Source organism: Gymnoscopelus braueri, assembly GCF_963280865.1.
Source record: "Gymnoscopelus braueri genome assembly, chromosome: 7".
Classification (NCBI taxonomy): domain Eukaryota; kingdom Metazoa; phylum Chordata; class Actinopteri; order Myctophiformes; family Myctophidae; genus Gymnoscopelus; species Gymnoscopelus braueri.
Genome location: NC_137608.1, coordinates 45,116,948 through 45,142,467, shown reverse-complemented (window position 1 = coordinate 45,142,467; position 25,520 = coordinate 45,116,948). Strand labels below are relative to the sequence as shown.

At 40.4% G+C, this 25,520-nt stretch overlaps 2 protein-coding genes across 4 annotated transcripts; one reads left to right on the top strand and one right to left on the bottom strand.

Annotated features, from left to right (window-relative positions):
* Positions 1 to 2,801: 2,801 nt before the first annotated feature.
* On the bottom strand, positions 2,802 to 10,662 carry hscb (HscB mitochondrial iron-sulfur cluster cochaperone). Its single transcript, XM_080432899.1, has 7 exons — positions 10,447 to 10,662; positions 9,214 to 9,532; positions 8,651 to 8,747; positions 4,460 to 4,549; positions 4,166 to 4,310; positions 3,205 to 3,252; positions 2,802 to 3,056 (listed from the first exon to the last, which is right to left on the bottom strand). The coding sequence occupies exons 1-7, from the start codon at positions 10,568 to 10,570 to the stop codon at positions 2,962 to 2,964; spliced, it is 918 nt and encodes a 305-aa protein (XP_080289025.1). The 5' UTR covers positions 10,571 to 10,662; the 3' UTR covers positions 2,802 to 2,961.
* A 771-nt stretch (positions 10,663 to 11,433) lies between these two features.
* On the top strand, positions 11,434 to 21,092 carry lrrc8ab (leucine rich repeat containing 8 VRAC subunit Ab). 3 transcript variants are annotated; one of them, XM_080434456.1, is made up of 4 exons: positions 11,434 to 11,578; positions 12,975 to 13,077; positions 16,307 to 18,428; positions 18,708 to 21,092. In XM_080434456.1, the coding sequence occupies exons 3-4, from the start codon at positions 16,314 to 16,316 to the stop codon at positions 18,981 to 18,983; spliced, it is 2,391 nt and encodes a 796-aa protein (XP_080290582.1). In that variant the 5' UTR covers positions 11,434 to 11,578; positions 12,975 to 13,077; positions 16,307 to 16,313; the 3' UTR covers positions 18,984 to 21,092. The 3 variants fall into 3 exon arrangements, with proteins under 3 accessions (XP_080290582.1, XP_080290581.1, XP_080290583.1); XM_080434455.1 differs by having other exon boundaries at positions 12,975 to 13,101; XM_080434457.1 differs by lacking the exons at positions 11,434 to 11,578; positions 12,975 to 13,077 and adding an exon at positions 13,605 to 13,900.
* The last annotated feature ends 4,428 nt before the right edge of the window (positions 21,093 to 25,520 follow it).

Below are 25,520 nucleotides of genomic sequence, written 5' to 3'. Positions count from 1 at the left end.
TGTTGTTTCAGACTCAATAAACAGCCAGTCAGGATGTATTACAAAGGGAGTGGTGGTTCAGTAGAGGCCAGTGGTGGAAAGTAACTAAGTACATTTACTTAAGTACTGTACTTAAGTACAATTCTGAGGTATTTGTACTTTACTTGAGTATTTCCAATTTCCAATACTTTTACTTCTACTCCACTACATCTCAGAGGCAAATATTGTACTTTTACTCCACTACAATTATTTGAAAACTTTAGTTACTAGTTACTTTTCAGATATAAATTATTACATTATGAAACATACATTAACCACTTTAGCCCTAGTTTATACATAGGCTATTTGAAAATAGCAGATCTACAAGCTCACAACGCGACGCGTTGTGAGCTTGTAGATCGGCTATTTTCAAATATTTAGTACTTTTACTTTTGGTACTTTAAGTACATTTTGATGCCAATACTTTTGTACTTTTACTCAAGTACATTTTTAATTCTGGACTTTTACTTGTAACAGAGTATTTTTATATTGCAGTATTGGTACTTTTACTTAAGTAAAGCATTTGAGTACTTTTTCCACCACTGTAGAGGAGCATATACAGTATAGCTCTCCTCCTAACAACACATGTGCTATTGCAGGGGCTTGGAGCTGGTGTTACCATTTATTTATTACAGATTAACCCATAAAGACCTGGAACGCATCTGTGTCACTTTTTGATTTGAGCTTTAAAAAAAAGCATTATTTTACACTTTGGCTATTCAAAAATAGCAGATATACAAGCTCATAGCGCGTATATATCTTTTGAAGCAAACATTTGTAATTCAAATCGTTGCTTCTCGGGGGTCCCTGGAATAAAATATTTTGAGATGGGGGTCCGCGGCAAAATACATATCATGTTGGGGGTCCTTGACTTGAAAAAGTTTGAGAACCACCGACATAGAAACATAAGTATTTTCAGAAAACTGTTAGGATTTAGGAGACATTTTGTAGAATCGGAACCTCAGGTCTTAATGGGTTAAATGTGGCGGTGGTTCTCAAAGTGGGGTCCGGGCACCCCTCGGGAAGGTCTTTGAGCGGGTTCCAGAAGGTCCCCAGCAAAATGAGGAAAGGTTTAGCCACTTTGGATATAAAAAAAGAATGCTGCTCTACAAGCATCACAACACATCACAAATCTGCTATTTTGGCAACATTTTGAAGTATTTTTTTTTTAACAAAATGTGGGGGTCCCTGGCACAAGCTCTTTTCAGATGGGGGGGGTCTGCGACCAAACAAATATAAATCTGTGGGTCCTTGACATGAATATGTTTCTTGAGAGCCACTGCAGCAGAAGAAGAGCATAGCTCTCCTCTCCTAACAACACGTGACAGAGGGGTTTGGAGCCGGTGTTAACATGTGCCGTGACATTCTTTATCCTTACAGATTAAACACAGCCCCCCAGACACATCAGACTCCTTCTGTCTGCATCAGTTAGTTTGCATTACTTAAGCCTGAGTTGTGCTTGGTCGCACGTCACCTCACACACAGAAAAACAGCCGATACACAAGTGTTACCACAGGTCATAAAAGAGCATTAAGTCGTTCCTTGACAGGGTTGATGAAACCTTAAATAATTGAATATTGAAAAGGTGGCTGTGTTCTTACATTCTGATGCAACAGTGCACTGCAGGGTTTTTTATCTATGCACACTGTTCCATGAAGAAAATACACAGATCAGAGGTCTTTGCCTTAACCCTTTAAGACCGGGAACGCATTTGAGTATCATTTTTAGATTTCGTTGGGCTATTCAAAAATAGCAGATATACAAGCTCATAGCGCGGCACCGAGTGCCGCGCTACGAGCTTGTAGATCTGCTATTTTTGAAATATCGTGAAAATGTGCTAATCTTTTGAATATATATATATTTTTTAAAGTGGACATTTTTACCTCAAATCTTTGCTTCTGGGGATTTTACAAATGTCTTCTAAATACTAACAGTTTTTTGAAAAAACCTATGTTGCAATAATATCAGTGGTTCTCAAACTTTTTTCATGTCAAGGAACCCCAAAATGCCATGTATTTGGCTGCAGACCCCCATCTAAAAAAAAAATGGTTCCAGGGACCCCCCAGATTAAAAGATTTGAGTTAAAAATGTATATACTGTATATATTCAAAGATTTGCACACATTTTCACGATTCTTTTCCAAAAATAGCAGATCTACAAGCTCGTAGCGCGGCACTCGGTGCCGCGCTACGAGCTTGTATATCTGCTATTTTCAAAAAGCCCAAAGAAATCTAAAAATGATGACACAGATGCGTTCCCGGTCTGAATGGGTTAAACAACCAATCTTCATTCAGAGGACTCCTCCTTATTATCATAACATTAATGTTACATATAAAGCGACCATACATAATTCAAAAGGTTGTCTGCTTCAATAACGTATATCCTTTTGCTTCAAGACTCGTTAGTACAGTATGTGCTTGGCCCCCCCTTGTCTGTGCTGCTGTGTTGTCAAGGTGTTACGTCTCCACCGACAGGTAGCCCGAGGTACTGCGGTAAGGGTCCTCCTGGCTGAGAGAGTGAACCCCGGGACAAACGCCTGGACTGATAAGCAGGGTAATCGTATAACTGCTCTCAGCAGCGTTTTAATCAGCGGCAATTAGAGATCTCCGTCACATTTAATCATGCATTAGGTCTAACTGGATGTGATTAAGAATATGATGTTAGTGTGTTTCAAAGAGATATACATTCAATTACTGTCTTGTACAATGTCTGCATTTTATTTATGTTTGTATGCAATGCAGCAAATCAGCTCAAGTTGATTGAATATATCCACTGAGGTGTAATGATTTATTCTTTATTCGGAAGGCTCACATTGAATATTTCCCAGGGAAAGTGTATAGTAACAAAATGTACTCTGTAGTCTGAATACGCAACTTTACATGTTTTTTTTTTTTTCAAGCAGTCGGAAGTTTTTGGAAAGTGCAACAAAAGGAAAACTTTCCTTTACATGAGCTTTGAAAGTTTTTCCTTCACTTTATCTTCAACGTTTGCGAAGTACTTCATTTGTACCAGCAGCGCTTTGGCAGCTTGAAGCTGTCCTGATTAAACAAAGAAAAGACAAAAAAGGAAACCAGAGGGAAGATCAATGAAATGACTTGCTAAATTGAAAGGCTTTCACATACTAATGTACAGTATACAATGAATCCACACAGAACATGAGTGGGAGGTGTAGAGGAGTATAGTTACCTTGACGCAGGGCCGTGTCTATCTGTTCTGTCAAGTCTGTCAGCTTCACTGAAAGGAAAGGGGAGGAATGATTAAAGTCATGTTGAACCTTGGTTGAACCTCGGGTTGAACTGAGGCATGATATTAGTGCTGCAACTATTGATAATTTTCTAAGCGATTTTTCTATTAATTACTTTTACGATGAATTGAGAAGCTTCTTTTTTTGGGGGGGGGGCATTGTTTTATACTTCGTTGCACAAGTGTCATGACATTACCGACATGACAATATCATGCATAGTCAAGCAGAAAAAAGTGAAGGTGAAAATAGCAGATCTACAAACTTATTGGCTATTTTCACTTTCTTTTTTTGAAACTTTTCACTTATTATGACATGCCCAAAACAGGGATCGATTATGAATCGATTATTTTTGTGACATTATCAAATACTGATATTTTTTTCATAATTGTTGCAACTGTAAAGGTCCTTACACACCGGGGCGATTTTTTTCATGCGAATAATACGTTTTTTTTTTAAACCTTATAAAGTCAATGCAAGCTTCCACACCAGTTTCGCGGAGCGAAAAAAGGGTCTTTTAATTATTCGGAACGAGTCCGAATTTTGCGTATATTCGCATATTCGCCGGTGTGTAACCGCCTTAACAGTTGCACCCCTACATTACGATATAAGTACAAATATTGGTGACAGTTTTTATCTGTTGCCTCTGTGCTGCCATTTAATTAATCACATGAACCCTAGCGGCCCTATTCTGGGGCAAATATTCTGCGAAAATAGCAGACCTACAAGCTCACAACAATGCGTTGCAACGCGACGATCGGCTATTTATGGCGAAGACATTTGGTGTAAAGGGAAAGGAGCGGGCCTTCCATAGACTCCTGGGGGACTGGAAGTGTTTAAGTGGTTAAACTGTTGCATGATGCACCACTGTTTCAGCAAATGTCATGAGCTGCAGTGTTTCCTAACCTTTTGTGCTTTGGCCAATGCTGTTGGCTTCCTCTGCAGTCTGGGCTTCATCCACAGCTTCATTGATCTCCATTAGCTCCATGAGTAAGTGTGCATCCGCCCCTGGGTCTGTCCCCTCCTCTATATGCATGCCCTCCAGCTCCAGCTGGACAAAAGAACAGAGTTTACATTACAACCACTTGAGCCACTTACATCGGCTATTTACAGGGGAACATTTTTGAAAAACAAGGTGAAGGTGAAGAACGCTTCGCTTTTACACAGGTGTGAAAAGTAAATGATAAGATGCCGACTCACCATGTAAAGGCCTCGACTCAAAGGCTTCTGCAAGGTCCTGTACGCTTTGTTCACCAGAGCAGACTGCTTCTCTGAATACTCTTGTTCTTCCTGCGGATGGAGGATTCTGTTTACATTTCTGGCAACATAAATAGTAGTGCTGCTACTGAGTATGTACTGTATATAAAAAATGTTGTTTGTAAAAAGTTTTGTTCATGTGTATTTTATGGTTTGCTTTTTCATTGTATAATTAAGTAAAATGTTATTTTATTGAAGTTAAATATATTCTTTCATGTTTTATTAAAAAGTAATTTGTATGGTGTTTTTCCTATTTATTCTTTGCTCATTGATTTCAAGTTTTTGCAATTAGTAGTTTATCTCACATGCTGACACTAATATTGGCAAAGCAGTACAACTACAAACGTGACACAAAGCTCAGCCAATCAGTGAGGCCGACGGGTCGGGATAGCCAACCAGGGAAGCCGGTGCCCACATAACAAACACATTCGCACAGTGGCACAAACGCAACGCTCCACCAATCCCAAACACTCAGGCCCCTTTTCCACCGGCGTTGAACTGGTTTGGTTCTTCCCCCCCCCCCCCCCCCATCTAATTTTGAACCAGTACCAGAGTATTTCCACTGAAAATGAATTGGTTTAGAATCCTAAAAGTTGGTTCGGAACTGGAACCAAAAAATACTTGTTTTTTCTTGCCCTGAACTGGGAACCAAAGTGGTCGTGTCACTATTCTACAGCATGGAAGATGCAGATGCAGTTTAAACAATGGCAAAAGCAAGCGAAAAATCACCATTAAAAAAAGAAAAGGGATACTGTATCTGCCATTGTCAATTGAATTTCCTCTGTGAAATGGACAGTTCGACCGAGCACATTCAACACATTGCAGGCCAGGCCTGGAATCGAACCTGCTCCACAGGCAGGTTCTCTAACCATTCACCTATTCGCCTAAAACTGGTACTTAAAACTGGTGGAAACTCAGTCCCATGAAAGTACCAAGGTTCCAAGAATCTATAACGGAACCAGTTCTAGAACCAAAGTTCTTTTGGTGGTGATTCGGTGGGTCCTCCCCAAAGAAAAGCAGATATCTGCGTATTTTTTTTCTCAGAAACCGTTGGTCCGATCGAATTGCCACTTGGCACTGCACAACCCCGGGTCATAATGGGACACGCGCCGTTCGGTCGGACGGTGCCCGAGAGTTATGCCCGGGACAGAGACAGACACAGTTTATGTGAATTAATAGATAGATATCAGTCAATATATCAGTCAATACATTGGTAATCGGTGGTCCAGGACTGTCCAAAATCAACATCGGACCCACAACTCTGGCATCGGTCAACCTCTAGTTTATACCAATAATTACCTTTACAGATGCTGACACACTTTTGGTAACGTGGCTGTTGGAGATGCATCAAGGGACGCAGGAGGAAGTTAAGTATGGGTGTAGGAAACAGGGTGGGGAGGAGGATGGAAATGGCTGGCAGATCGACAATATTTTGCGGCTGTCAGGCCTGTCGGCTCTTGTGAAAATCAATGGTCTCGAGCGAAGGCCCACGGGCCCGTCATGTAGAGCGGTTTCTTTAATAACACTAACACAACCACTGACTGCCTTGTAAGCCTTGTATAAGTAATGAGTTTTCAGGATATGACGACGACCCCCCCAAGGCCAGATGATGTCTAATTAAGAAAAATGTCCAGAGGTGTTGATAAATAAAACAATGACAATGTACGCATAATCTGGGACAGGCTGTGGGGGGGGGGGGGGGGCATTTAAGCTAACAACTGGTTTTTTTTAAGGAGTAGTGTTGAATGATGAGCTTGCATCTGTCATTATCCTAACTGCATTCTGAGTTACTGTATGCTTCAGCATCCACAGAGCACAGAGCTGATTTCCATGTGTGTTTGTGAAGTGTAAAGTAACAACCTGTCCTCGCACTGATTTCCTTCAAAATCCAATTCAACTTCTTCCATCTCCATCCTTGTATGTTCAGCTGCAAACGCCATTCAAATGTCTTAACCCATTGAGACCTGGAACTGTGTCATTTTTTGATTTGAGCTAGAAAGCATCATTTTACACTTTGGGCTATTCAAAAATAGCAGATATAGGCCTACAAGCTCATAGCGCGGCACCGAGTGCCGCGCTACGAGCTTGTAGATCTGCTATTTTTGAAAAATCGGGAAAATGTGTGCAAAATGGGAGCAGGGGGCATGAGATATCACAAATCACTGTACGGAGAGGAGCTATAAAATACGTTTAATGTCTTTTCATTTGCTCATTTGCTTGTGGGGCATCTGCTTCCACTTTCTCATACTAGTTATGGGGGCAGCAGTGGCTCAGGAGGTAGAGGGGGCCTCTTGGGAACCGGAATGCTCCCACTTTGATGATCGGCTCCTTCTAGCTTAGGGTCGAAGTGTCCTTGAGCAAGACACTTAATCCCCAACTGCTCCCGATGAGTATGTCGGTGCTTATAGCATGGTCGCTCTGCCTCTGCCGTCGGCGTGTCAATGGGTGAATCATGTAAGGCACATTGTAAAGCACTTTGGATGAAAGGGTGCTATATAAATGCACCATGCATTTACCATTTATTGGGTGTCATCCTTGAGGTGTTATGAATTGAGGCGTTCGTGTTATCATTGAGGTGTTGCGTTGCAATGCGTTAGAATAAGCTTGTAGATCGGCTATTTTTGGCGAATGTTCCCCCCAGAATAGGCATGCCCCCCAACATGCCTATTCTGTGGGAAACATTTGCCAAAAATAATGGTTAAAATCAAGTGGTTAATTAGTTAATCAGACAAATCGATTTAGTCGATTCTAAAAACTTGATTCAATTTTTTTCGCATTGATTAGTTGATATACAACATTTTAAAAAAATATTAAAAAATAAAACCCAGTTTTTGGTTATTCGATTTATCCAAAAAGTAATCAATATAATGATTTGTCTCCGTCGGGTGGAAACCTCATATGTCCAAAACTGTCACTTTTCAGGATTAAAAAAGAAGCAGATCTACAAGCTTAAAACACGTCGCTTCGAGCCACGTTTCAAGCTTGCAGATCTGCTACTTTTGTGTGACGCTGTAGTATGATCAAGTAGGCCTTAATGTACGAAAAAAACACAAAATGTTACAATATGGAGATGAGAGGTTTCTGCCCGACAGCAACAAATTGCTAAGACGATAATGGACATAGCAGCAGTCCTATTTGAATGGTTTCTCATAATTCAGAACTCATAACCAGGCGTGACATTTGAAAACAACAACAACAACAAAAGAAACCCTGTGACACACAGAAGTTGTGGGTACATCAAATTAGGTGCTCAACTTTATGGAGGGTACATATGGTACAGGGAGTACAACCAATACATCCAATTACTGCTATTCCTTGGATGGGTTCCTTCTTAGGTCAAGAAGAATACATTTAGTATACAAGTCTTGGAAGAATATTGTGGAGAAACTTCATCTAATCCTTGGTTTTGAGCTTTAAAGGAGTAGTTCACCCAAAAATGTTCTATCAATTACACACCCCATGAAGCATTGAATTCTTGGAGATAATTTTTTTTTTTGTCGCATTCCTAAGCCGATAATTTGATGACCGGCGGAAAGATGCTAATGTATCCGGTAGGAGACTCAAAGGAGACTCTTATATATAATACGTAGGAAAATGGATATATCACAAACCCCCCATAGAAATAGCATAAGATATATCCTTATGTCAATAAGGATATATTTGAACTTAAATACCAATAGAACATTTGACATACAGAGCTCAATATAAGGTTAAGATATGTCCCTATCTAGATCAGTTGTTCTCAAAGTGGGGTCCAGGGACACCCAGAGTGGGTCCTCAGCAAAATGAGGAACAGTTAAAAAAATGACACCCTATTTTATTTTTTTGGGCTATTTCAAAATAGCCGCTCTACAAGCTCACAACGTGCATACGATATGTTGTGAGCTTGTAGATCTGCTATTTACTAAAAATGTCTCTCATGGAGGTCTTGACTCCCTGGCAAAACGGGATATAAAGGGATCAAAATAAATATTTTCAGACAGGGGTTCACGGCTAAATATATAGGAAGTGGGGGTCCTTGACGACTGCTCTAGATTTCATGGATTAGTGGATTTGTATTAAAAGGTTAATTAAAAAATCATGACGTAGCTCAGCTAATCCCAAGGTCAGGAAAAGAATGTTCTTGAATCCTACCAGAGTTCTTTGGCTGAAGTTGTCAGGATGTAGAGACCGCTGGAGGTGTAGGTATCTCTTCTGTAGCTGTCGTGTGTCCACTGTGAAGGTCTGGTCACTGTAAATGAGCAGCACATGTTTACTAATAATAAACATAATAATATTATTTCATAATAATAAAATAAAATAAATAAAATAAATAAAATAAATAAAATAAATAAAATAAATAAAATAAATAAAATAAATAAAATAAATAAAATAAATAAAATAAATAAAATAAATAAAATAAAATAAACAAAATAGATCCACTTTATAGCACATTTTAAAAACACAGGGTTACCAAAGTGCTGCACAAAATCATAAAATAGATGCATTAAGCTAAAGGCATACAACTATAAAATTGTGAACATGTAATGGTAAACTCCTTCAAATATAATAAAAGAACATGTCATCAACCGCCAGTGATTCCAAACAGTCAATTATGCAAGACACAAACAGAGATCACAAAAAAACACTAAGTAACCCAGGTAAAAGGCGGGTCTCATTTATTAATATGAAAATAACAACATGACTCATTGACTCACCACTCCATAATCTTAAAGTATGACACCTCTTCACTCGGGGGCTGCACCACTTTGCAGGACGGGCAGAAGAAGGCAGGAGTTTCTTCTTCTCCTTCAAGAGGCTGCTTGCACTTCCAACAGTTTGTAAGTGCTTGGGCTGAACAGTAGATCCTGGACGGGTCCAGATGAGTGTGGTGGTGCATCAGCTCTCTGTCCTTCAACAGAGGTCTGGCCTTCATGTAGCTGCTGCTGTGTCTCATGATGTCCTCAGTGGAGCAGGAGGACGTGATGGACCTGCACGGTGCACTAGTTGGTATGCAGGTGGAGTGGTGGTGGGCACCTAGACATTGTGTGGGTGGTAACAGGATAGGTGGGCACCAAGGAAGAGTTTTTAGAAAAAAATTAAAAATATTTTTTCACGATTTTTCAAAAATAGCAGATCTACAAGCTCATAGCGTGGCACTCGGTGCCGCGCTATGAGCTTGTATATCTGCTATTTTTGAATAGCCAAAGAAATCTAAAGTGACACAGATGCGTTCCAGGTCTAGATGGGTTAAATTGGCTAATTTTTCCAAAATATTAAAAAAGAACAATATTTGGATTTTTTTTATTAAAGTAGAGTTAAGTACACATGATTAGAACATGTCAAACATTCGACCAATATTTCTACAATTGCTACAAAACCTGTATGTCCAGTCATTTTTGGACATAAACAAGAAGTTGAAGGATACAATTAAGTCTGATATTATGATGTACCGTGCATGTTCACATCTAGCCTTAGAATGTCTGTCATCTTACATACATATTGTAAGGTTAAACATTCTGATACAATATGCATGAAATGTATGCAAGATGACAGACATTCTAGGGCTAGTTCACATCATGTATATGTATATACATTACTTGAGAACATTTTTCAGATATTACATTTTTGAACATTTTGAAAAAAATAGCCAATTCTAAACCCACTCTTCCTTAAAGTGCCCACTCTTAAGAGTGGGCACTTTAAGGAATAGTGGGCACTTTAGGAATAGTGGGCACTTTAGGAATAGTGGGTTTAGAATTGGCTATTTTATTCTTGTATCCTTGTGGGAACCTCAATGATATTGGCTATCCCCCCCCCCCCCCCATATGTATCAAATTAAAATAAAGAAGAAATGTAAGCTTTGGAAAGTGGAAATAAAGTAGAGTATACATGATTTCGAACATGCTATTACCATTACCAGACCTATTCAGTAAAAATGTAACCTTTACCTGCAGTTGCATAAGTAGCAGCTTTTAACAACAAACAGCTGCGTCTGTTCGCCGCTACTACGCAGTTCTGTGACCGCTGTAAACCATGACATGCACACGCCAGCCTCAGACTGTACACTGACATTGTTCTAAACCTGTTAATATATTATGGTAGACGAATTCAAACGCATAATGTCAATATTCTCGCATGTATGAAGAAGCACCAACGTGTGGGAGGAAGCTGAATGTTATTATGAGTGGAAGCCTGGAGGTGGTACGGTGGCGACGAGCACCAAAAATAGTAGCCCTGATAAATGACTGTCATATATTATATGACAGTCATGGATGAACTTCAACATAGTGTTTGCACTTTCTTCGTTTTTGGCCTGTATATCTACATAAACGTTAAAATTTCAAATATAAAGTGCTTAACCTATGGGGACGGATGTTACAATTATGTACGACCCCTCAGAAATACCTTTATTTCCCGTAGTCTTCAATAAAAAAGCATTTTAATCTGATTGGTGGCTATTTTCTCCATATGCTTTCAACTGCGACCCTATCGACTGGGAGGTGTATTGCACTCTGATGCACATTATAACTCTACAAGAAAATGGCCACCGATCGGATTAAAATGCTTTTTATTCAACAATAAAGAGAATACGGGTACTTCTGATGACCCGTACATAATCTTAGTATTTGTAGCCATAGGGTAAGCATTTATACTTGAAATCTGAACGTTTATGTCGATGTACGGGTCAAAAAGAGAGAAAGCGGAAACACTATGTTGAAGTTCATCCATGACGGTCGTGACAGATGACCGTCTTGGACCCGTGGCTACAAAAATAGCAGATCTACAAGCTCACGACGCGTCGCCTACGCTACGTGTTGTGAGCTTGTATATCTGCTATTTTCGGTTAGCCCACAACGAGAGCTCACAGCGCCACCAGCGGCGGGGGAGACCAACTGCAGGCCACTGCTACTAGCATCGCATCGTGATCACAGGAGGAAAGTCGTCAACAAACAACAGCTAGCCAGCTTAGCTTTAGCTTAGCCGGCTGCTAACGGCACACTGTCACGCTGTTTATCAAGTTAAACGTGACGCTTATATTTACAATGGAACGCCGGGTTTGAGCACGCGCGACTTTTCGAGGTAAGGCCGAATAACACATGGTTGTGCGCGTTTAAATGCTCTGAGTTTCCCCACGTAAAGCCTCAGACAGAAAAGCCGGTGGGTTGCTGACGCCTAGCTAAAGTAGCTAGCTTGCTAGCTTAAAGCTGTGCGTTGAGCTAAAGGGCTGAATGCTCGAGCTATATGGGTGTCAGATGCTAATAATGTAATGTGGCTAATGTGCTGCAGGCTGATTTAGTTAGTTGAGTTAGTGACTGACAGTGGTGGAAAAAGTACTCAAATTCTGTACTTAGTCTTTCTTACTACTGTACGTAGTAAAAGTACCAATACTGCAATATAAAAATACTCTGTTACAAGTAAAAGTCCAGAATTAAAAATTTACTTGAGTAAAAGTACAAAAGTATTGGCATCAAAATGTACTTAAATTACCAAAAGTAAAAGTACTAAAATATTTGAAAATAGCAGATCTACAAGCTCACAACGCGTCGCGATGCGACGCGTTGTGAGCTTGTAGATCGGCTATTTTCAAATAGCCAAGGTATAAAATAGGGCTAAAGTGGTTAATGTATGTTTTATAATATCATAATGTATATCTCAAAAGTAACTAGTAACTAAAGTTTTCAAATAATTGTAGTGGAGTAAAAGTACAATATTTGCCTCTGAGATGTAGTGGAGTAGAAGTAAAAGTATTGGAAATTGGAAATACTCAAGTAAAGTACAAATACCTCAAAATTGTACTTAAGTACAGTAAGTAAATGTACTTAGTTACTTTCCACCACTGATGAGCAGCAGTTAACTTTGTTGTGTTAGTGTGACTATAGCCCTGGATCAAGACTATCATAGTCATATCATGTATTTGATCGATTTTGACATTTGCACAGACGAAAGTAAAAGTCAGACTCGATTAAATACATATTTGATAGTCTTGACCCGAGGCTATGGTGTGACATGAGTTTGCTGTCTTGTCTCATGACGCTAACACGCATGCCTGGCATGATAGTGTGTGATCCAAGACCAAGATAATGTTACTGTGCCTAATCTGACAGTCAGCACACAACATCTAGCCTGCGAGCAACTACCAGAAGTATCTAGAAACAAGACTCATCATGTCTAATTGCTGAATAATAAGCTTGAAGAATCTGCACGCCTTGTCATTCTTAAACTGAAATTTAATATTGAAAGAGGATACATGCAATGTATAGAATCAGTATCTTTCCTTCCATTGTTCTTCTGCTTCTTCAATAAACACCCCTCCTCCCACCCAAGCCCACCCTCAAAGGATACATGAAAAATAACGAAATAACTTATTGTATTCATTTATTAATTAAAATTTTGACTGTAAATTATGCCTCTGCCACACTAGGTGAATGACAGTGTCACCAAGCATGCGCATTAAATGTCCCCTCTGTATTTTCAGATCGGCCTCCCACACCTATGGCGATGAGAGAGGCGAGGGCCCATGAAGATTTTTGGACCTGCAGGAAGTGGAATGTCCATCACGGACAGCATCAAACACTGGGGTACAGATAACACCACCATAATTGGTGAGGGGTCTCTTTACTTTGTGTTTACGTGAGGCTGCAGCAGTGTAGCCGACCTGTCCGTCTAAACTAACACAACCTGACCAAAGTGTCGGGACCAGTGCGTTGGATTAATTTCCATCACTTTGAAGTTTTAATGGTCTAAATATACCTAGAGTACAGCAAGGCCTGGTAGACTCCCGATCACACATTCTTCGACATGACAGGAAAAGGCTGGTCTTCCTAATGGAGGAAAAGCTGTGAGTGCCAAGTAATCTGTGTGTGTGTGTGTGTGTGTGTGTGTGTGTGTGTGTGTGTGTGTGTGTGTGTGTGTGTGTGTGTGTGTGAGTGTGAGAGTGAGAGATATCAAGAGCGGGAGGGGGTGTGGGCAGTTTGATGAAGTAAAAGGTGACAGTGTACATTTCCACAGAGAGATTAAAGCTGGAGACAGCAGCTCCTGTAAGGTAAACAGGATCTCCTCTTGGAGGTTGGGGAGGGGGAGCTTCTCAAGGCCGCGGCGGCAGACAATACCTTGGGTATTATAAACGGAAATGGCTAAGAATAGGGAACAAGGCGGCGAGATGGACACACAGAGTGACCACTGCTTTTGTTTGGGCCAAACGAGCCAAAACGGAACATCTTCTCTGGCATATTGTCTGCCATGGCTTGCGTGCTGGGAGTGGCAGTCATGCAAGGCCAAGGCGGTGATGTTGGAGAATGTTTATCTATGAGTCAACGTTCAGCAGAGGCGAGAACATTGCGGAGCGTGTCTGTCTTGTCTGCGGTTTATAAATGGAGAGTGATTGTACTTTATTCCAGATCTGTGAGTAGTCACACATACGGTCAAGTGTAACTTACTGTTTATATAATGCAGACTTTTGAAAGTATATACATTGTATAGCTTTGCCATTATGGTGCTTGTACATTTCATTAGCTGTAAAATGTAGGTCTAGATGTGTTGGATGCAAAATGTCGTCCAAATTGTAACCACGTTAAAACTGCTGTCCTTATTTTGGGCATGTCATTGTCATTATAGGTGAAAATTCTTAAAAATATGTAAGTTTAAATAATTAAGCATATAGGCCTATGCTATGGCATATGTGGCTGTCGTTCTGTTTACGGTTACAGCTTTTCTTGTCCTTTTTTGAATTCATGCTCTTTTTATTTGTTGTTTGTTTTGGATCCTCCATCCATGTTTTGGCCAACTCTTTCATTGTTTGTGTGATCTCTCATTTGATTGGTTAAGTCGCCCGTACTGATTACTACCAGTGAAGATTCATAGCATTCCATTTCCTTCCCTAGATGGTTTGTTTAAAATAATGCAGGATGAACACCGCTCCACCCGGCTGAATCTTTGCTTAGGTGCAGGAAACATCAATGAGTCCAACTTATAAAAGAGATTTAGATGTACAGCATGAATTGTTTCACTTTATATTGAGCTTTTGGTCTATCAGACCTTCATCAGAGAATACGTGACAATTCAGTAATGGACAGAGGCAGGTAAAAATCTATCCCATCACCGCACCGGCAGTATGCAAAACACCTGTGCACACCCTGGTTCTAGAAGCTCTACTTCTTGGTAATTGTAGTTTTCAGTACTGAATTGAGTACTGTGAGGCATACAAATGGAAGCCATATCGAATACAAAAAGGGGTGGAATACAGTGCATATAGAAAACACATAATACAATCAGGAAGCACCTTTATAGTAGTACCACCATACATATCATTTCATCACATAGTAAATAGGGAGATCCCCAAATTTAAAATAAAACAAGCATGAATAGAGAATGGCTTTATTTTTAGGTTTTCACTTTTGTTACGGTCATTAAAATGTTCCAGAACTTACATGAATAATTGAGTCAATATTGGCTAAATATCACTGAGCCATTAGAAGACATGGATATTTGAATTGCGTATGTAAATCAGTTGTTATGACTACAGGGAGGGAACACTGGTATGGTCCTTTTGATGTTGGTCCGCACCAGCTTGTTACATAAAAGAGGGGAGCGTTAGGCTAGGCTAATATTGGCCAGTGTTTTAGAATTGATTGTTATTGAGGATATAGGCCTGAGGGGTATACATGGTGATGCAGGAGACACTGTGATCTTTTTGACACATTGTTGTAAAAGATTAGAGTGGGATTTAGAAAATGCAACTTGGTAAAACGCATCAATACACTGGAAAGAGAGCTTCTCTCAAAGTCTCATATTTATTTGTTGTTTTGTTTTTTCATTGCAGCAGCTTTATCAATGAATTCCTCATTAGAGTGACATGAATGATAGTAATGTATTCATATCCATTTCTTTTTGATACAAGGTGGTGATTGAAAATTACATAATTACATTTTTGCCGCAACAATAATAATTATATCTGATATCCACACTGTTGTGGAGCAAGATTAATTGGACTGGTTCAACCATTGTAAAATCAATAGTCTGCAGTACCTAGTAAAGTCTCTGTGAATGCTACGGTGGTTGGCTCTGTCATTACAGCTGTCAGCCTTCAAATTATCCATGTGAAACTACCTGATGTATGACCTTTTATAGGCTATAATTGCATTGATTGATCAGCCTCGGCTTGGAATAGGTTACGGTGGTCATACAAGCTTTCCCTCATTACTTCAGCCGTGTACGCTAAACCTGTCATTTTGATCACGTCACATGATTTCCAATAATGTAGTACTTGACAGTGGTGGAAAGTAACTAAGTACATTTACTTAAGTACTGTACTTAAGTACAATTTTGAGGTATTTGTACTTTACTTGAGTATTTCCAATTTCCAATAATTTTACTTCTACTCCACTGCATCTCAGAGGCAAATATTGTACTTTTACTCCACTACATTTATTTGAAAACTTTAGTTACTAGTTACTTTTCAGATATAAATCATGATATAATGAAACATACATTAACCACTTTAGCCCTATTTTATACATAGGCTATTTGAAAATAGCCTATCTACAAGCTCACAACGCGTCGCGATGCGTCGCGTTGTGAGCTTGTAGATCTGCTATTTTAAAATATTTAGTACTTTTACTTTTGGTACTTTAAGTACATTTTGATGCCAATACTTTTGTACTTTTACTCAAGTACATTTTTTATTCTGGACTTTTACTTGTAATAGAGTATTTTTATATTGCAGTATTGGCACTTTTACTTAAGTAAAGAATTTGAGTACTTTTTCCACCACTGGTACTTGATAATGATCATGTACTCCTGTCTCCCCAGGTAAACCATGATCCCCATCACTGAGCTGCGGTACTTTGTGGACACGCAGCCCGCGTACCGCATCCTGAAGCCATGGTGGGACGTGTTCACCGACTACATCTCCATCGTCATGCTCATGATCTCCGTGTTCGGCGGGACGCTGCAGGTCACCCAGGACAAGATGATCTGCCTGCCCTGCAAGTGGGTGGTCAACCAGACCTGCAGGAGGTTCTTCAACTCCTCCGTGGCCAACTCGCTGCTCCTGGAGCCCCGGGGGATCCAGTACGACTTGGACCGGCACCAGTACAACTACGTGGACGCCGTGTGCTACGAGAACCGGCTCCACTGGTTCGCCAAGTACTTCCCCTACCTGGTGCTGCTCCACACGCTCATCTTCCTCGCGTGCAGCAACTTCTGGTTCAAGTTCCCTCGGACCAGCTCCAAACTGGAGCACTTTGTGTCCATCTTGCTCAAGTGCTTCGACTCCCCCTGGACCACCAGGGCTCTGTCCGAGACGGTGGTGGAGGAGAGCGACCCGAAGCCCATGAAGATGAACGGCTCCATGATGGACCACAAGGAGTCCGTCATCAGCGAGGACGTGGAGGCCAGTGTCCCCATGCTCCAAAGGACAAAGTCTCGCCTCGAGCAGGGCATCGTGGACAGAACCGAAACGGGGGTTCTGGACAAGAAAGAGGGCGAGCAGGCCAAGGCGCTGTTTGAGAAAGTGAAAAAGTTCCGCATACACGTGGAAGAAGGAGACATAGTGTACAGACTGTACATCCGTCAGACTATAATAAAGGTCATTAAGTTTATTTTGATAATCTGCTATACAGGGTATTATGTGCAAAATATTCAGTTCAGCGTCGACTGCAAGGTCGATATCGAAAGCCTCACAGGTTACAGCATGTATCGGTGTGCACATCCGCTGGCGACGCTTTTTAAAATCCTGGCCTGCTTCTACATCAGCCTAGTCGGGGTGTACGGACTGATTTGCATGTACACCCTTTGCTGGATGCTGCGTCGCTCTTTGAAGAAGTACTCCTTCGAGTCCATTCGCGAGGAGAGCAGCTACAGCGACATACCGGACGTGAAGAATGACTTTGCCTTCATGTTGCACATGATCGACCAGTACGACCCGCTGTACTCCAAGCGCTTTGCCGTCTTCCTCTCGGAGGTGAGCGAGAACAAGCTGAGGCAGCTCAACCTCAACAACGAGTGGACACTGGACAAGCTGCGTCAGCGGATCACAAAGAACTCCCAGGAGAAGCTGGAGCTTCACCTCTTCATGCTGAGCGGCATCCCCGACACGGTGTTCGACCTGATGGAGCTGGAGGTCCTCAAGCTAGAGCTCATCCCGGACGTCACCATCCCCCCGATCATAGCCCAGCTGGTCAACCTGCGAGAGATGTGGCTGTACCACACGCCCGCCAAAATCGAGGCGCCGGCGTTGGCTTTCCTGCGGGAGAACCTGAAGTCCCTGCACATCAAGTTCACGGACATCAAAGAGATCCCACTGTGGATCTACAGCCTGAAGAACCTGAGCGAGCTCCACCTGACGGGGAACCTCAGCGCCGAGAACAACCGCTACATCGTCATAGACGGGCTCCGCGAGCTCAAGCGGCTCAAGGTGCTCCGCCTGAAGAGCAACCTCACCAAGCTACCTCAGGTGGTGACCGACGTGGGCATGCACCTCCAGAAGCTCTCCATCAACAACGAGGGCACCAAGCTGATCGTGCTCAACAGCCTGAAGAAGATGGCTAACCTGACCGAGCTGGAGCTCATCCGCTGCGACCTGGAGCGCATCCCGCACTCCATCTTCAGCCTGCACAATCTGCAGGAGATCGACCTGAAGGACAACAACCTCAAGACCATCGAGGAGATCATCAGCTTCCAGCACCTCCACCGGCTCGTCTGCCTTAAGCTGTGGTACAACCAGATCGCCTACATTCCCATCCAGATCGGCACGCTGACCAACATGGAGAGGCTCTACCTGAACAGGAACAAGATCGAGAAGATCCCCAGCCAGCTCTTCTACTGCCGCAAGATTCGCTTCCTGGACCTGAGTCACAACAACCTCACCTTCATCCCCACGGACATCGGCTGCCTCCAGAATCTGCAGTACCTAGCAGTGACGGCCAACAGGGTGAGTGCTTTTACATTCAATTTTGTCCAGAGCAACTTGAAATGTAAGATCCATCGTAAGCGGGAATTATAGGATAGCTAGTTCACGTTGATTGTAATATCACATTTTGTTGTCCGTATGTTAAAGGAAAGCATTGGCTTTTGTGATATTTCTTTAGAATATTTCTGGTTAATTGCGTATTCAGGAAGACATTGCTAGTGGCTTAATTTGTATGCCGTAATAATTAGGACTTGAGGATCTAATGATCTGTCCTTCCCATATACACACACACACAAACAGATTGAGACCCTGCCTAATGAGCTGTTCCAGTGCAAGAAACTCCGCACTCTGAACCTGGGGAACAATTGCCTGCAGACTCTGCCCTCACGCTTTGGGGAGCTGACCGGGCTGACCCAGCTGGAGCTCAGGGGCAATCGGCTGGAGTGCCTGCCCGTGGAGCTGGGAGAGTGCAAACAGCTGAAGAAGACTGGCCTGGTGGTAGAGGAGGACCTCTTCAACACTCTGCCCACGGAGGTCAAGGAACAACTGTGGAAGGTTGACAAGGAGCAGACCTAAAGGCGTTATGGTTGCTTTCTGTCTTACTTTTTGCCCCCCACACAAAGACTTGCCCTGCGTCGACGGGACTCGGGCCCTCCGGACAATCCCAGACGGGGCCGCAAATGAGGTCAGAGGGTCCTCTCTTGACTGCGACGCACAGCCAGTGTTCGTTCTCTTCAATCGGATTGAAGCTTAATATTTCACACGACCATAACACATTCACCTTTCTATTTGTTTGTTTGTATTTTATTTTCTCTTCTCCTTTTTAATGAAATGCACAAAGCAATTTAGTAAATAGGTTTTCTAAGGAAGAACTAACAAACGTTGGGCTTTGAAAAAGGTGAGTCAGCGACAGCGTTGGTTGTTTCAAGTGATATTTAGAAAACCTTTTGTCCTCCAGATGCTTGTGTTCGTGTAATTTCCATGGACGCAAGTAACGGTAACCGACAGGGTAGTAGCCTATATGATCCTGCTCATACATGCCTGCTTACCGTGTACAGTACATTGTCAGATTACCCTTCATATGGAGCGTATGAAATAGCAATTACAAGCTTGCCACACCTGTTTTGTGCCATAAGAGCCACTATCTGCAAATTGCAAGTGGAAGATGGAAATTCTCCATGAGTCTTGTGTCTATTACAGTAGCATGTAGTCACAAAGGGTGACTAGGATGAGCTTTGGAAAGGTAGAACTCTTAATCAAAGTCCACAACATTGTGCAATTTTCACTGTTAGATGCTATTTGCTTGCACATTTCACATTTCAGCCATAAGGTTACCTAAAAACGTTATCCAGCAAATGTTGATGCTTATTGTACATGGTTTAGTTGGAGTGAACATGTAATTTTGCTCTCAGTTGAACAAAATGCAACGCAATAAGCCTCTAGGTGGCCAATGTTTGAATCGTAAGGAAACATTTCCAGTTTTTGTTTGGGTTTATGAACAACGAACATTCCACTTTTTAAGAAGAAAAAAAAGTCCAGATGAAAAGGCATTTTAGTATCTAACTTGCATATCATGACTAATTTCTGAAACACGCAAAACAGGATAGGCAAGAGGGACGTAACACTGAGGAATTTGATTTGAACAGTGAAAATTGGGCGTCATAACAAATATGGAGAATTTGGGCACGGTCACACGTGCGTAAGCAAGCGATTGACCACTTCTTCGCTATTGGTCGAGGCCCACATGCCGATGCGTTGTGAGCTTCAGATAGATCAGCTATTTTAATTATTTTTAAATTTGTATTATTTTATTAATCGATTAGTCCTATTAAGTTAATAATCTGCTTTGCACCGGAATCAAATGTTTAATTTATCCCTTCGCTCACACAGAATGGCTGAGAATGGTAACTGTGTGACCACTCCTTCAAGATTGATAGGTGGATGTCGTGATATTATTGGTTGAAGATGGTTAGTTCAAGCCTAACTAAGCACTAAGTCTGATTTAGTTTTCACAGGAAGGAAACCTGATTTGAGTTTAACATGAGAATACAAAGAAATTGTTTTTTGTTTTGTGAGTTCTTTTGGCATATATTGTTAAATAAGTGCACTGGGGATGTGATTTAATTTCATCTTGACTTTAAATTCCAACACACTTGATCACAGGCAAGAAAGGCAGGGTGGTGAGTGCATCGCTTTATTGTTGATCAAAGGCCAGTGGTGGACAAAGTACTCAACAACAGTACTTGAGTCAAAGTTTAGATACTCCTGTCAAATATTACTCAACTACAAGTGAAAGTTGCTCTGTCAAACTTGTACTTGAGTTAATGTACCGGAGTACTTGCTTTAAAAAAGACTTGGTACATTTTCTTTTGAACATCAATGTATTGCTGTATTAAAATTGAGACATTGTCTGCAAAAAGCCAAAGATTTTCCAGAAATTGCAAAAAATAAAATAGTGAAAATAGCACATGTACAAGCTCACAACGTCATGCGTTGTGAGCTTGTAGAACTTCTATTTTCACTATATTTGAAATGGGGCTTAAGCGGTGAATTCATTATTATTTTTCCCTTCCTAAAAATGTAGTAGTCTTTGAAGTATTGTGGAGTGAAAGTCATAGGTACCGAAAATAAAAAAGTAGCCTACAGTTACAGTACTCAAGTAAATGTACTTTGTTTACTGTCCACCACTGATAAAAGCCATAGGTTGGTAGGTAAACCTTTTTTAAAGAACGTACAAATTATTATGTCAATTTGCCTTAACTTCAAACTCACTCTTTTCATGTTGACTTGTTATTTTGTCATAGACTGATGTTCTAATCCTAGTCACATTCACTATCATAGTCCTCTTGACCATGCCAGTATTAATCTGTACACATTTTGTCTTTAACTGTTGGAGGCTTAGGCCTGTCAAATCTTTGTTGTGCACTAGTGATTCACACATTCTGTACACTACAGCAGTGGTTCTCAAACTTCATGTCAAGGACCCCCGAAATGCTTTTGCATTTGGCTGCGGACTGCCCACTTAGAGAACCAATGCACTACAGAGTCACCAGTAAAACTCTTCAGTATTAATTTAACTCTGAGAGTGTACAACTGGAACTGTGTAAGCCAGGGTCCATTTGGTGCCATTTGTACACTCTTGGGAGTGGATAGGAGTTTTGCTGTGTAGAACTAGTGGTTTGAAGCTTAAATCCTAAACTACTAGCACTGGTAAGAAAGGCCTAGTTGGTCTTGTTTGTCTAATTTGACACAGCAGAAATAGTACATCCACAAGAGAACTACTTGCATTATCCTAAAACAAACGCATCACAGATGGTGATGCAACTAACTAACTTATCTTTTTTGACAAATAGATGCACAACCTGAGGGTTGAAATACATGTAGGAATAATGGCTGGAATTAAAACTATGTACATTCATTTTAGAAATAACAAATGTCTAATTAAATGTTATCTTGTGCAATATTTAAAGGTAAATAGTGATGTCGTTTTTGTCACAGGCATGGGGCATTCTGTTTATCAATTTCATGTCACTGAAGAAAGTGGGAATCTTAAGTTTAAAGCTGCAGTCCGTAACACTTAAGAGGAAATTCCTGCTTGTGCTTATGAGCTTCAGAGCCGGTACTTCTGGTCAATCAGTAGGTGTCCCAGGGTCTACATTTCTCAATGGAAGAGTAAGGAGAATCAACTCCAACTACTACATATGTACAGTTATCGTTTGCTGTCGGGCAGGAAACCTCTTATCTCCAGATTTTAACTTTGCATTTTTTCCTAAATTAACGCCCTGTTTGATCATCACACAAAAGCAGCAGATCTACAAGCTCAAAATGCGTCGCTTCGCGCCGCGTTTTGAGCTTGTAGATCTGCTACTTTAGCTATTTTTGAATTTGAATCCTGAAAAGTAACAGTTTGACATAAGAGGTTTCCACCAACAGACGTTATATTGTATTAACCCATTAAGACCTGAGGCGATTCTTAAAAATGTTTTCTAAATCTCTTTTTTTAATTTTTTTTTTTTCAAAAATAGCAGATCTACAAGCTCATAGCGCGGCACTCGGCACTATGAGCTTGTATATCTGCTATTTTTGAATAGCCAAAGAAATCTAGTGACACAGATGCGTTCCAGGTCTTAATGGGCTAACATACTCCATGGGTTAACGTTAAAACAATGTTTTATTCACTAAAATAAGTTACAGATTTAAGCAGCTTTAAGACTAGTAGACGTCCTTGAGAATGGGTTTGCACTACATTACCTCCTCACAATGAGAGAAGTTGAGGTTTTGGGTAACAAAAAAGGAAAATATATACACAGCTTGTATGTTTGAATGCTACAATTAGGATGCGACATATGGTGTTATGTTATCGGTGGGAAGGCCTGCACACAGTGTCTATTTTGATTTTGTTAAGCAGAAAATATGAGCCATTTGCAACATTTTCCAGTTGGTGTTTTTCTTTGCAAACGAAACGAAACAAAAACAAAGAGACAAATGCCTGACTTACATTTATTGCCATGAATACTAATGCAGAGCAAGCCTTAATTCACCTTCTTTATGCAACATGAACCCTAGCCTCCCTATTCTGAGGCAAACGGGTGAAAATAGCAGATCTACAAGCTCACAACGCACAAGTTGTGACCTTGTAGATCGTCTTTCTTCTTTTTTTTTGGTGAAGAGTTTTTGGTGTAGTGGAAAATATTAGCGCCCCTTGTCTAAAGCCCCGGGCGAATTCAGTCAAATAAGTCAGGGGTCTTCAACAGGGGGTCAGTGACCCCTAGAGGGTCCTCAGAGATACTGCAGGGGGGCCACCAAATCGTTGTGTGATAGGGACTTTATTTTTACCTTTTTACATTAACCACTATTCTGGGGGTAACATTAGCGCGAGGGGTTGTGAGCTTGTAGATCTGCTATTTTCGGCGAAGAGGTTTGGTGTACAGAGAAAAAAAGAGCAGACCAAGTCCGAAGGTCAAGTTTACAAAGTATTGAGGGTTTAAGTCGTTAGATGTCTGAAAATATACACATTTAACATGAATCCTATACGTAGTGGGGGTCCCTGCTTCATCCCTCTCACAGCTAAGGGGTCCTTGGCCTGAAAACTGTTGAAGACTTATGGTTTAAGTGGTTAAAACACTAAACTTGTCCTGGTAAAGATGTATGTCAAAGGAGAAGAAAAAAGGCTTAACACCACATTGAATGATGTTTTTTGAAGAAATGGTAACAAATATAGTTCATGAGTAGGGGTGCAACAATTAATCAAACTTATAGATTTAATAGATTCTAAAACAGTTGATAATTGAACATTTTATAAAAATCTATTTGAGCATGTCATAGGTGAAAAGTATCTTGGGCATGTCATAGACAAAGTACCGCAAAAATTCTGAAAATAGCTGATCTACAAGCTCTCAACTCAAAGTAATTGATATAATAATCGCCATGTAAATAGATACACTATGTGCAGCCCTATTCATGAGTCCCAATATTAGCATTACAATGAAATGCAGTACTCCGCAATACACTGCAAGTGAAGACAATCAACTACATCTCTATAGTCACATTAACTATTAAATATACACGTTTCTGTCATCCGTGTGTGTGTGTGTGAGTGTGTCCTGTACGCTAAAAACGACTGTCAACTTGTTAAGAGAAAGTACAACTGATGGGCAGGGTTCTTTCTGGTGGTTGATATCAGTGAAGATGTGTCATTCTTCAACAGTGTCACAGAGGCATTATTGTTTGGGAAAGTGTCATTATTCTGGCGTTTTGCATAAAAGCAGAAAACAGTAGCTGTCCTTAATTAATCTAGGTCCTCTCACTTTCTTTTTTTAATATATTTTAATCTCCCTTTTGACTTCAGTTTTGACAGCTATGGTTTTAGTATAAAAAAAAAAACGTTCTCAGGAAAATAGCTAACACTCACTTTTTTAATTGGCCATTTTTTGCATGTATATTTTTTGTTGCTGTTGGCGTGTTGTGATAATGCAACATGCATTTTGTATGCTTTTCTATACATTATTTTGTAGTTTGTATTAATGTATTTAATATTACCTGCTGATATAACATGTGTATTTGAAGAAAACGCTCCACTTAATCTTGGTTTACTATTAATTGTGTTCTTTGTCATTAATGTGCTGTATTATTTTTATTGTTTCAGAGGCTCTAGTGATGAATCTTTGTTGCATAATGTGTTTGTCTGTTTGTGTTTGTTAGGGGTGTGTCACCCTTGCAACTTCCTTTTCCTCTTTAATGACCTCCCAAATATTTTTGAGCACCATGTTCTGATTATGAAGAGATCTCTACTTGCATTTCTCATTGTAGACAAAAGTCTAGATTCTGTGTACAAAAAAGAAAGAAAGAAAAACGTATCTGCATTTCAGAGTGAAAGTGTTAACCATATTGCTACAGTATGTTGTTTAGATGGCACGAATGAGGTCATTGTCAACTGTATTTTGAACATGTCTCATCATCCCCTCCTGTCAACACTTACATGAAGTTGCAAAATAAACTTCAGAATAAACCTGTGCACAGATGTCAGTCTCACTGGTGTAAGAGTCACATTTTTGTATAAGTAAAAGTAGCAATACCACACGTCCATGAGCCAGACAAGATTTCAATTTTGGGGCTCTGGCTCATGGACTAAATGCCCAATTTGCATATTTAAATATACAATTTCAGAAAACTTGTAATACGATAAATCATTGTCTTCATGTTAGTAATCAACTGGGGAAGTTTCATTATGATAACTATTTTTAAATGTTTGTCATTTTTTCACCTGTCATGTACAGTAAGTATGGGGAAAATAACAAAATGTGTGATAAATATGAAAAAGCTGCTCCTGTGGAATATATATTTATTTACTTATATTGACCCTATAAACAATTTAATATAGGTATGGTTTTGCCCACTCTTTCGATAATCATTGCTCAATTTTGGGGCTCTGGCTCATGGACTAACTATACTAAAATAGCTTTTTGAAAAATAAGTAAATTAGCTGATCTACAAGCTCATGTTTTGCGATGTGACACGTGAGCTTGCAGATCAGTTATTGTTGAATACCTGAAGAATAAAATAGGGCTTAATTGATTAATGTATGTTTTGTTATAATAATCAAAATCTACAAGG

Bases quoted from the DNA above. Each gene is read 5' to 3' on its own strand.
- hscb (XM_080432899.1), bottom strand. From the start codon at position 10,570: ATGTCAGTGTACAGTCTGAGGCTGGCGTGTGCATGTCATGGTTTACAG. The intron at 9,533-10,446 runs GTAAAGGTTACA...CACAATGTCTAG, and splicing joins TGCTACTTATGCAACTGCAG to GTGCCCACCACCACTCCACC. The intron at 3,057-3,204 runs GTAACTATACTC...TTGTTTAATCAG, and splicing joins AGACACGGCCCTGCGTCAAG to GACAGCTTCAAGCTGCCAAA.
- lrrc8ab (XM_080434456.1), top strand. From the start codon at position 16,314: ATGATCCCCATCACTGAGCTGCGGTACTTTGTGGACACGCAGCCCGCG. The intron at 18,429-18,707 runs GTGAGTGCTTTT...ACACACAAACAG, and splicing joins TAGCAGTGACGGCCAACAGG to ATTGAGACCCTGCCTAATGA.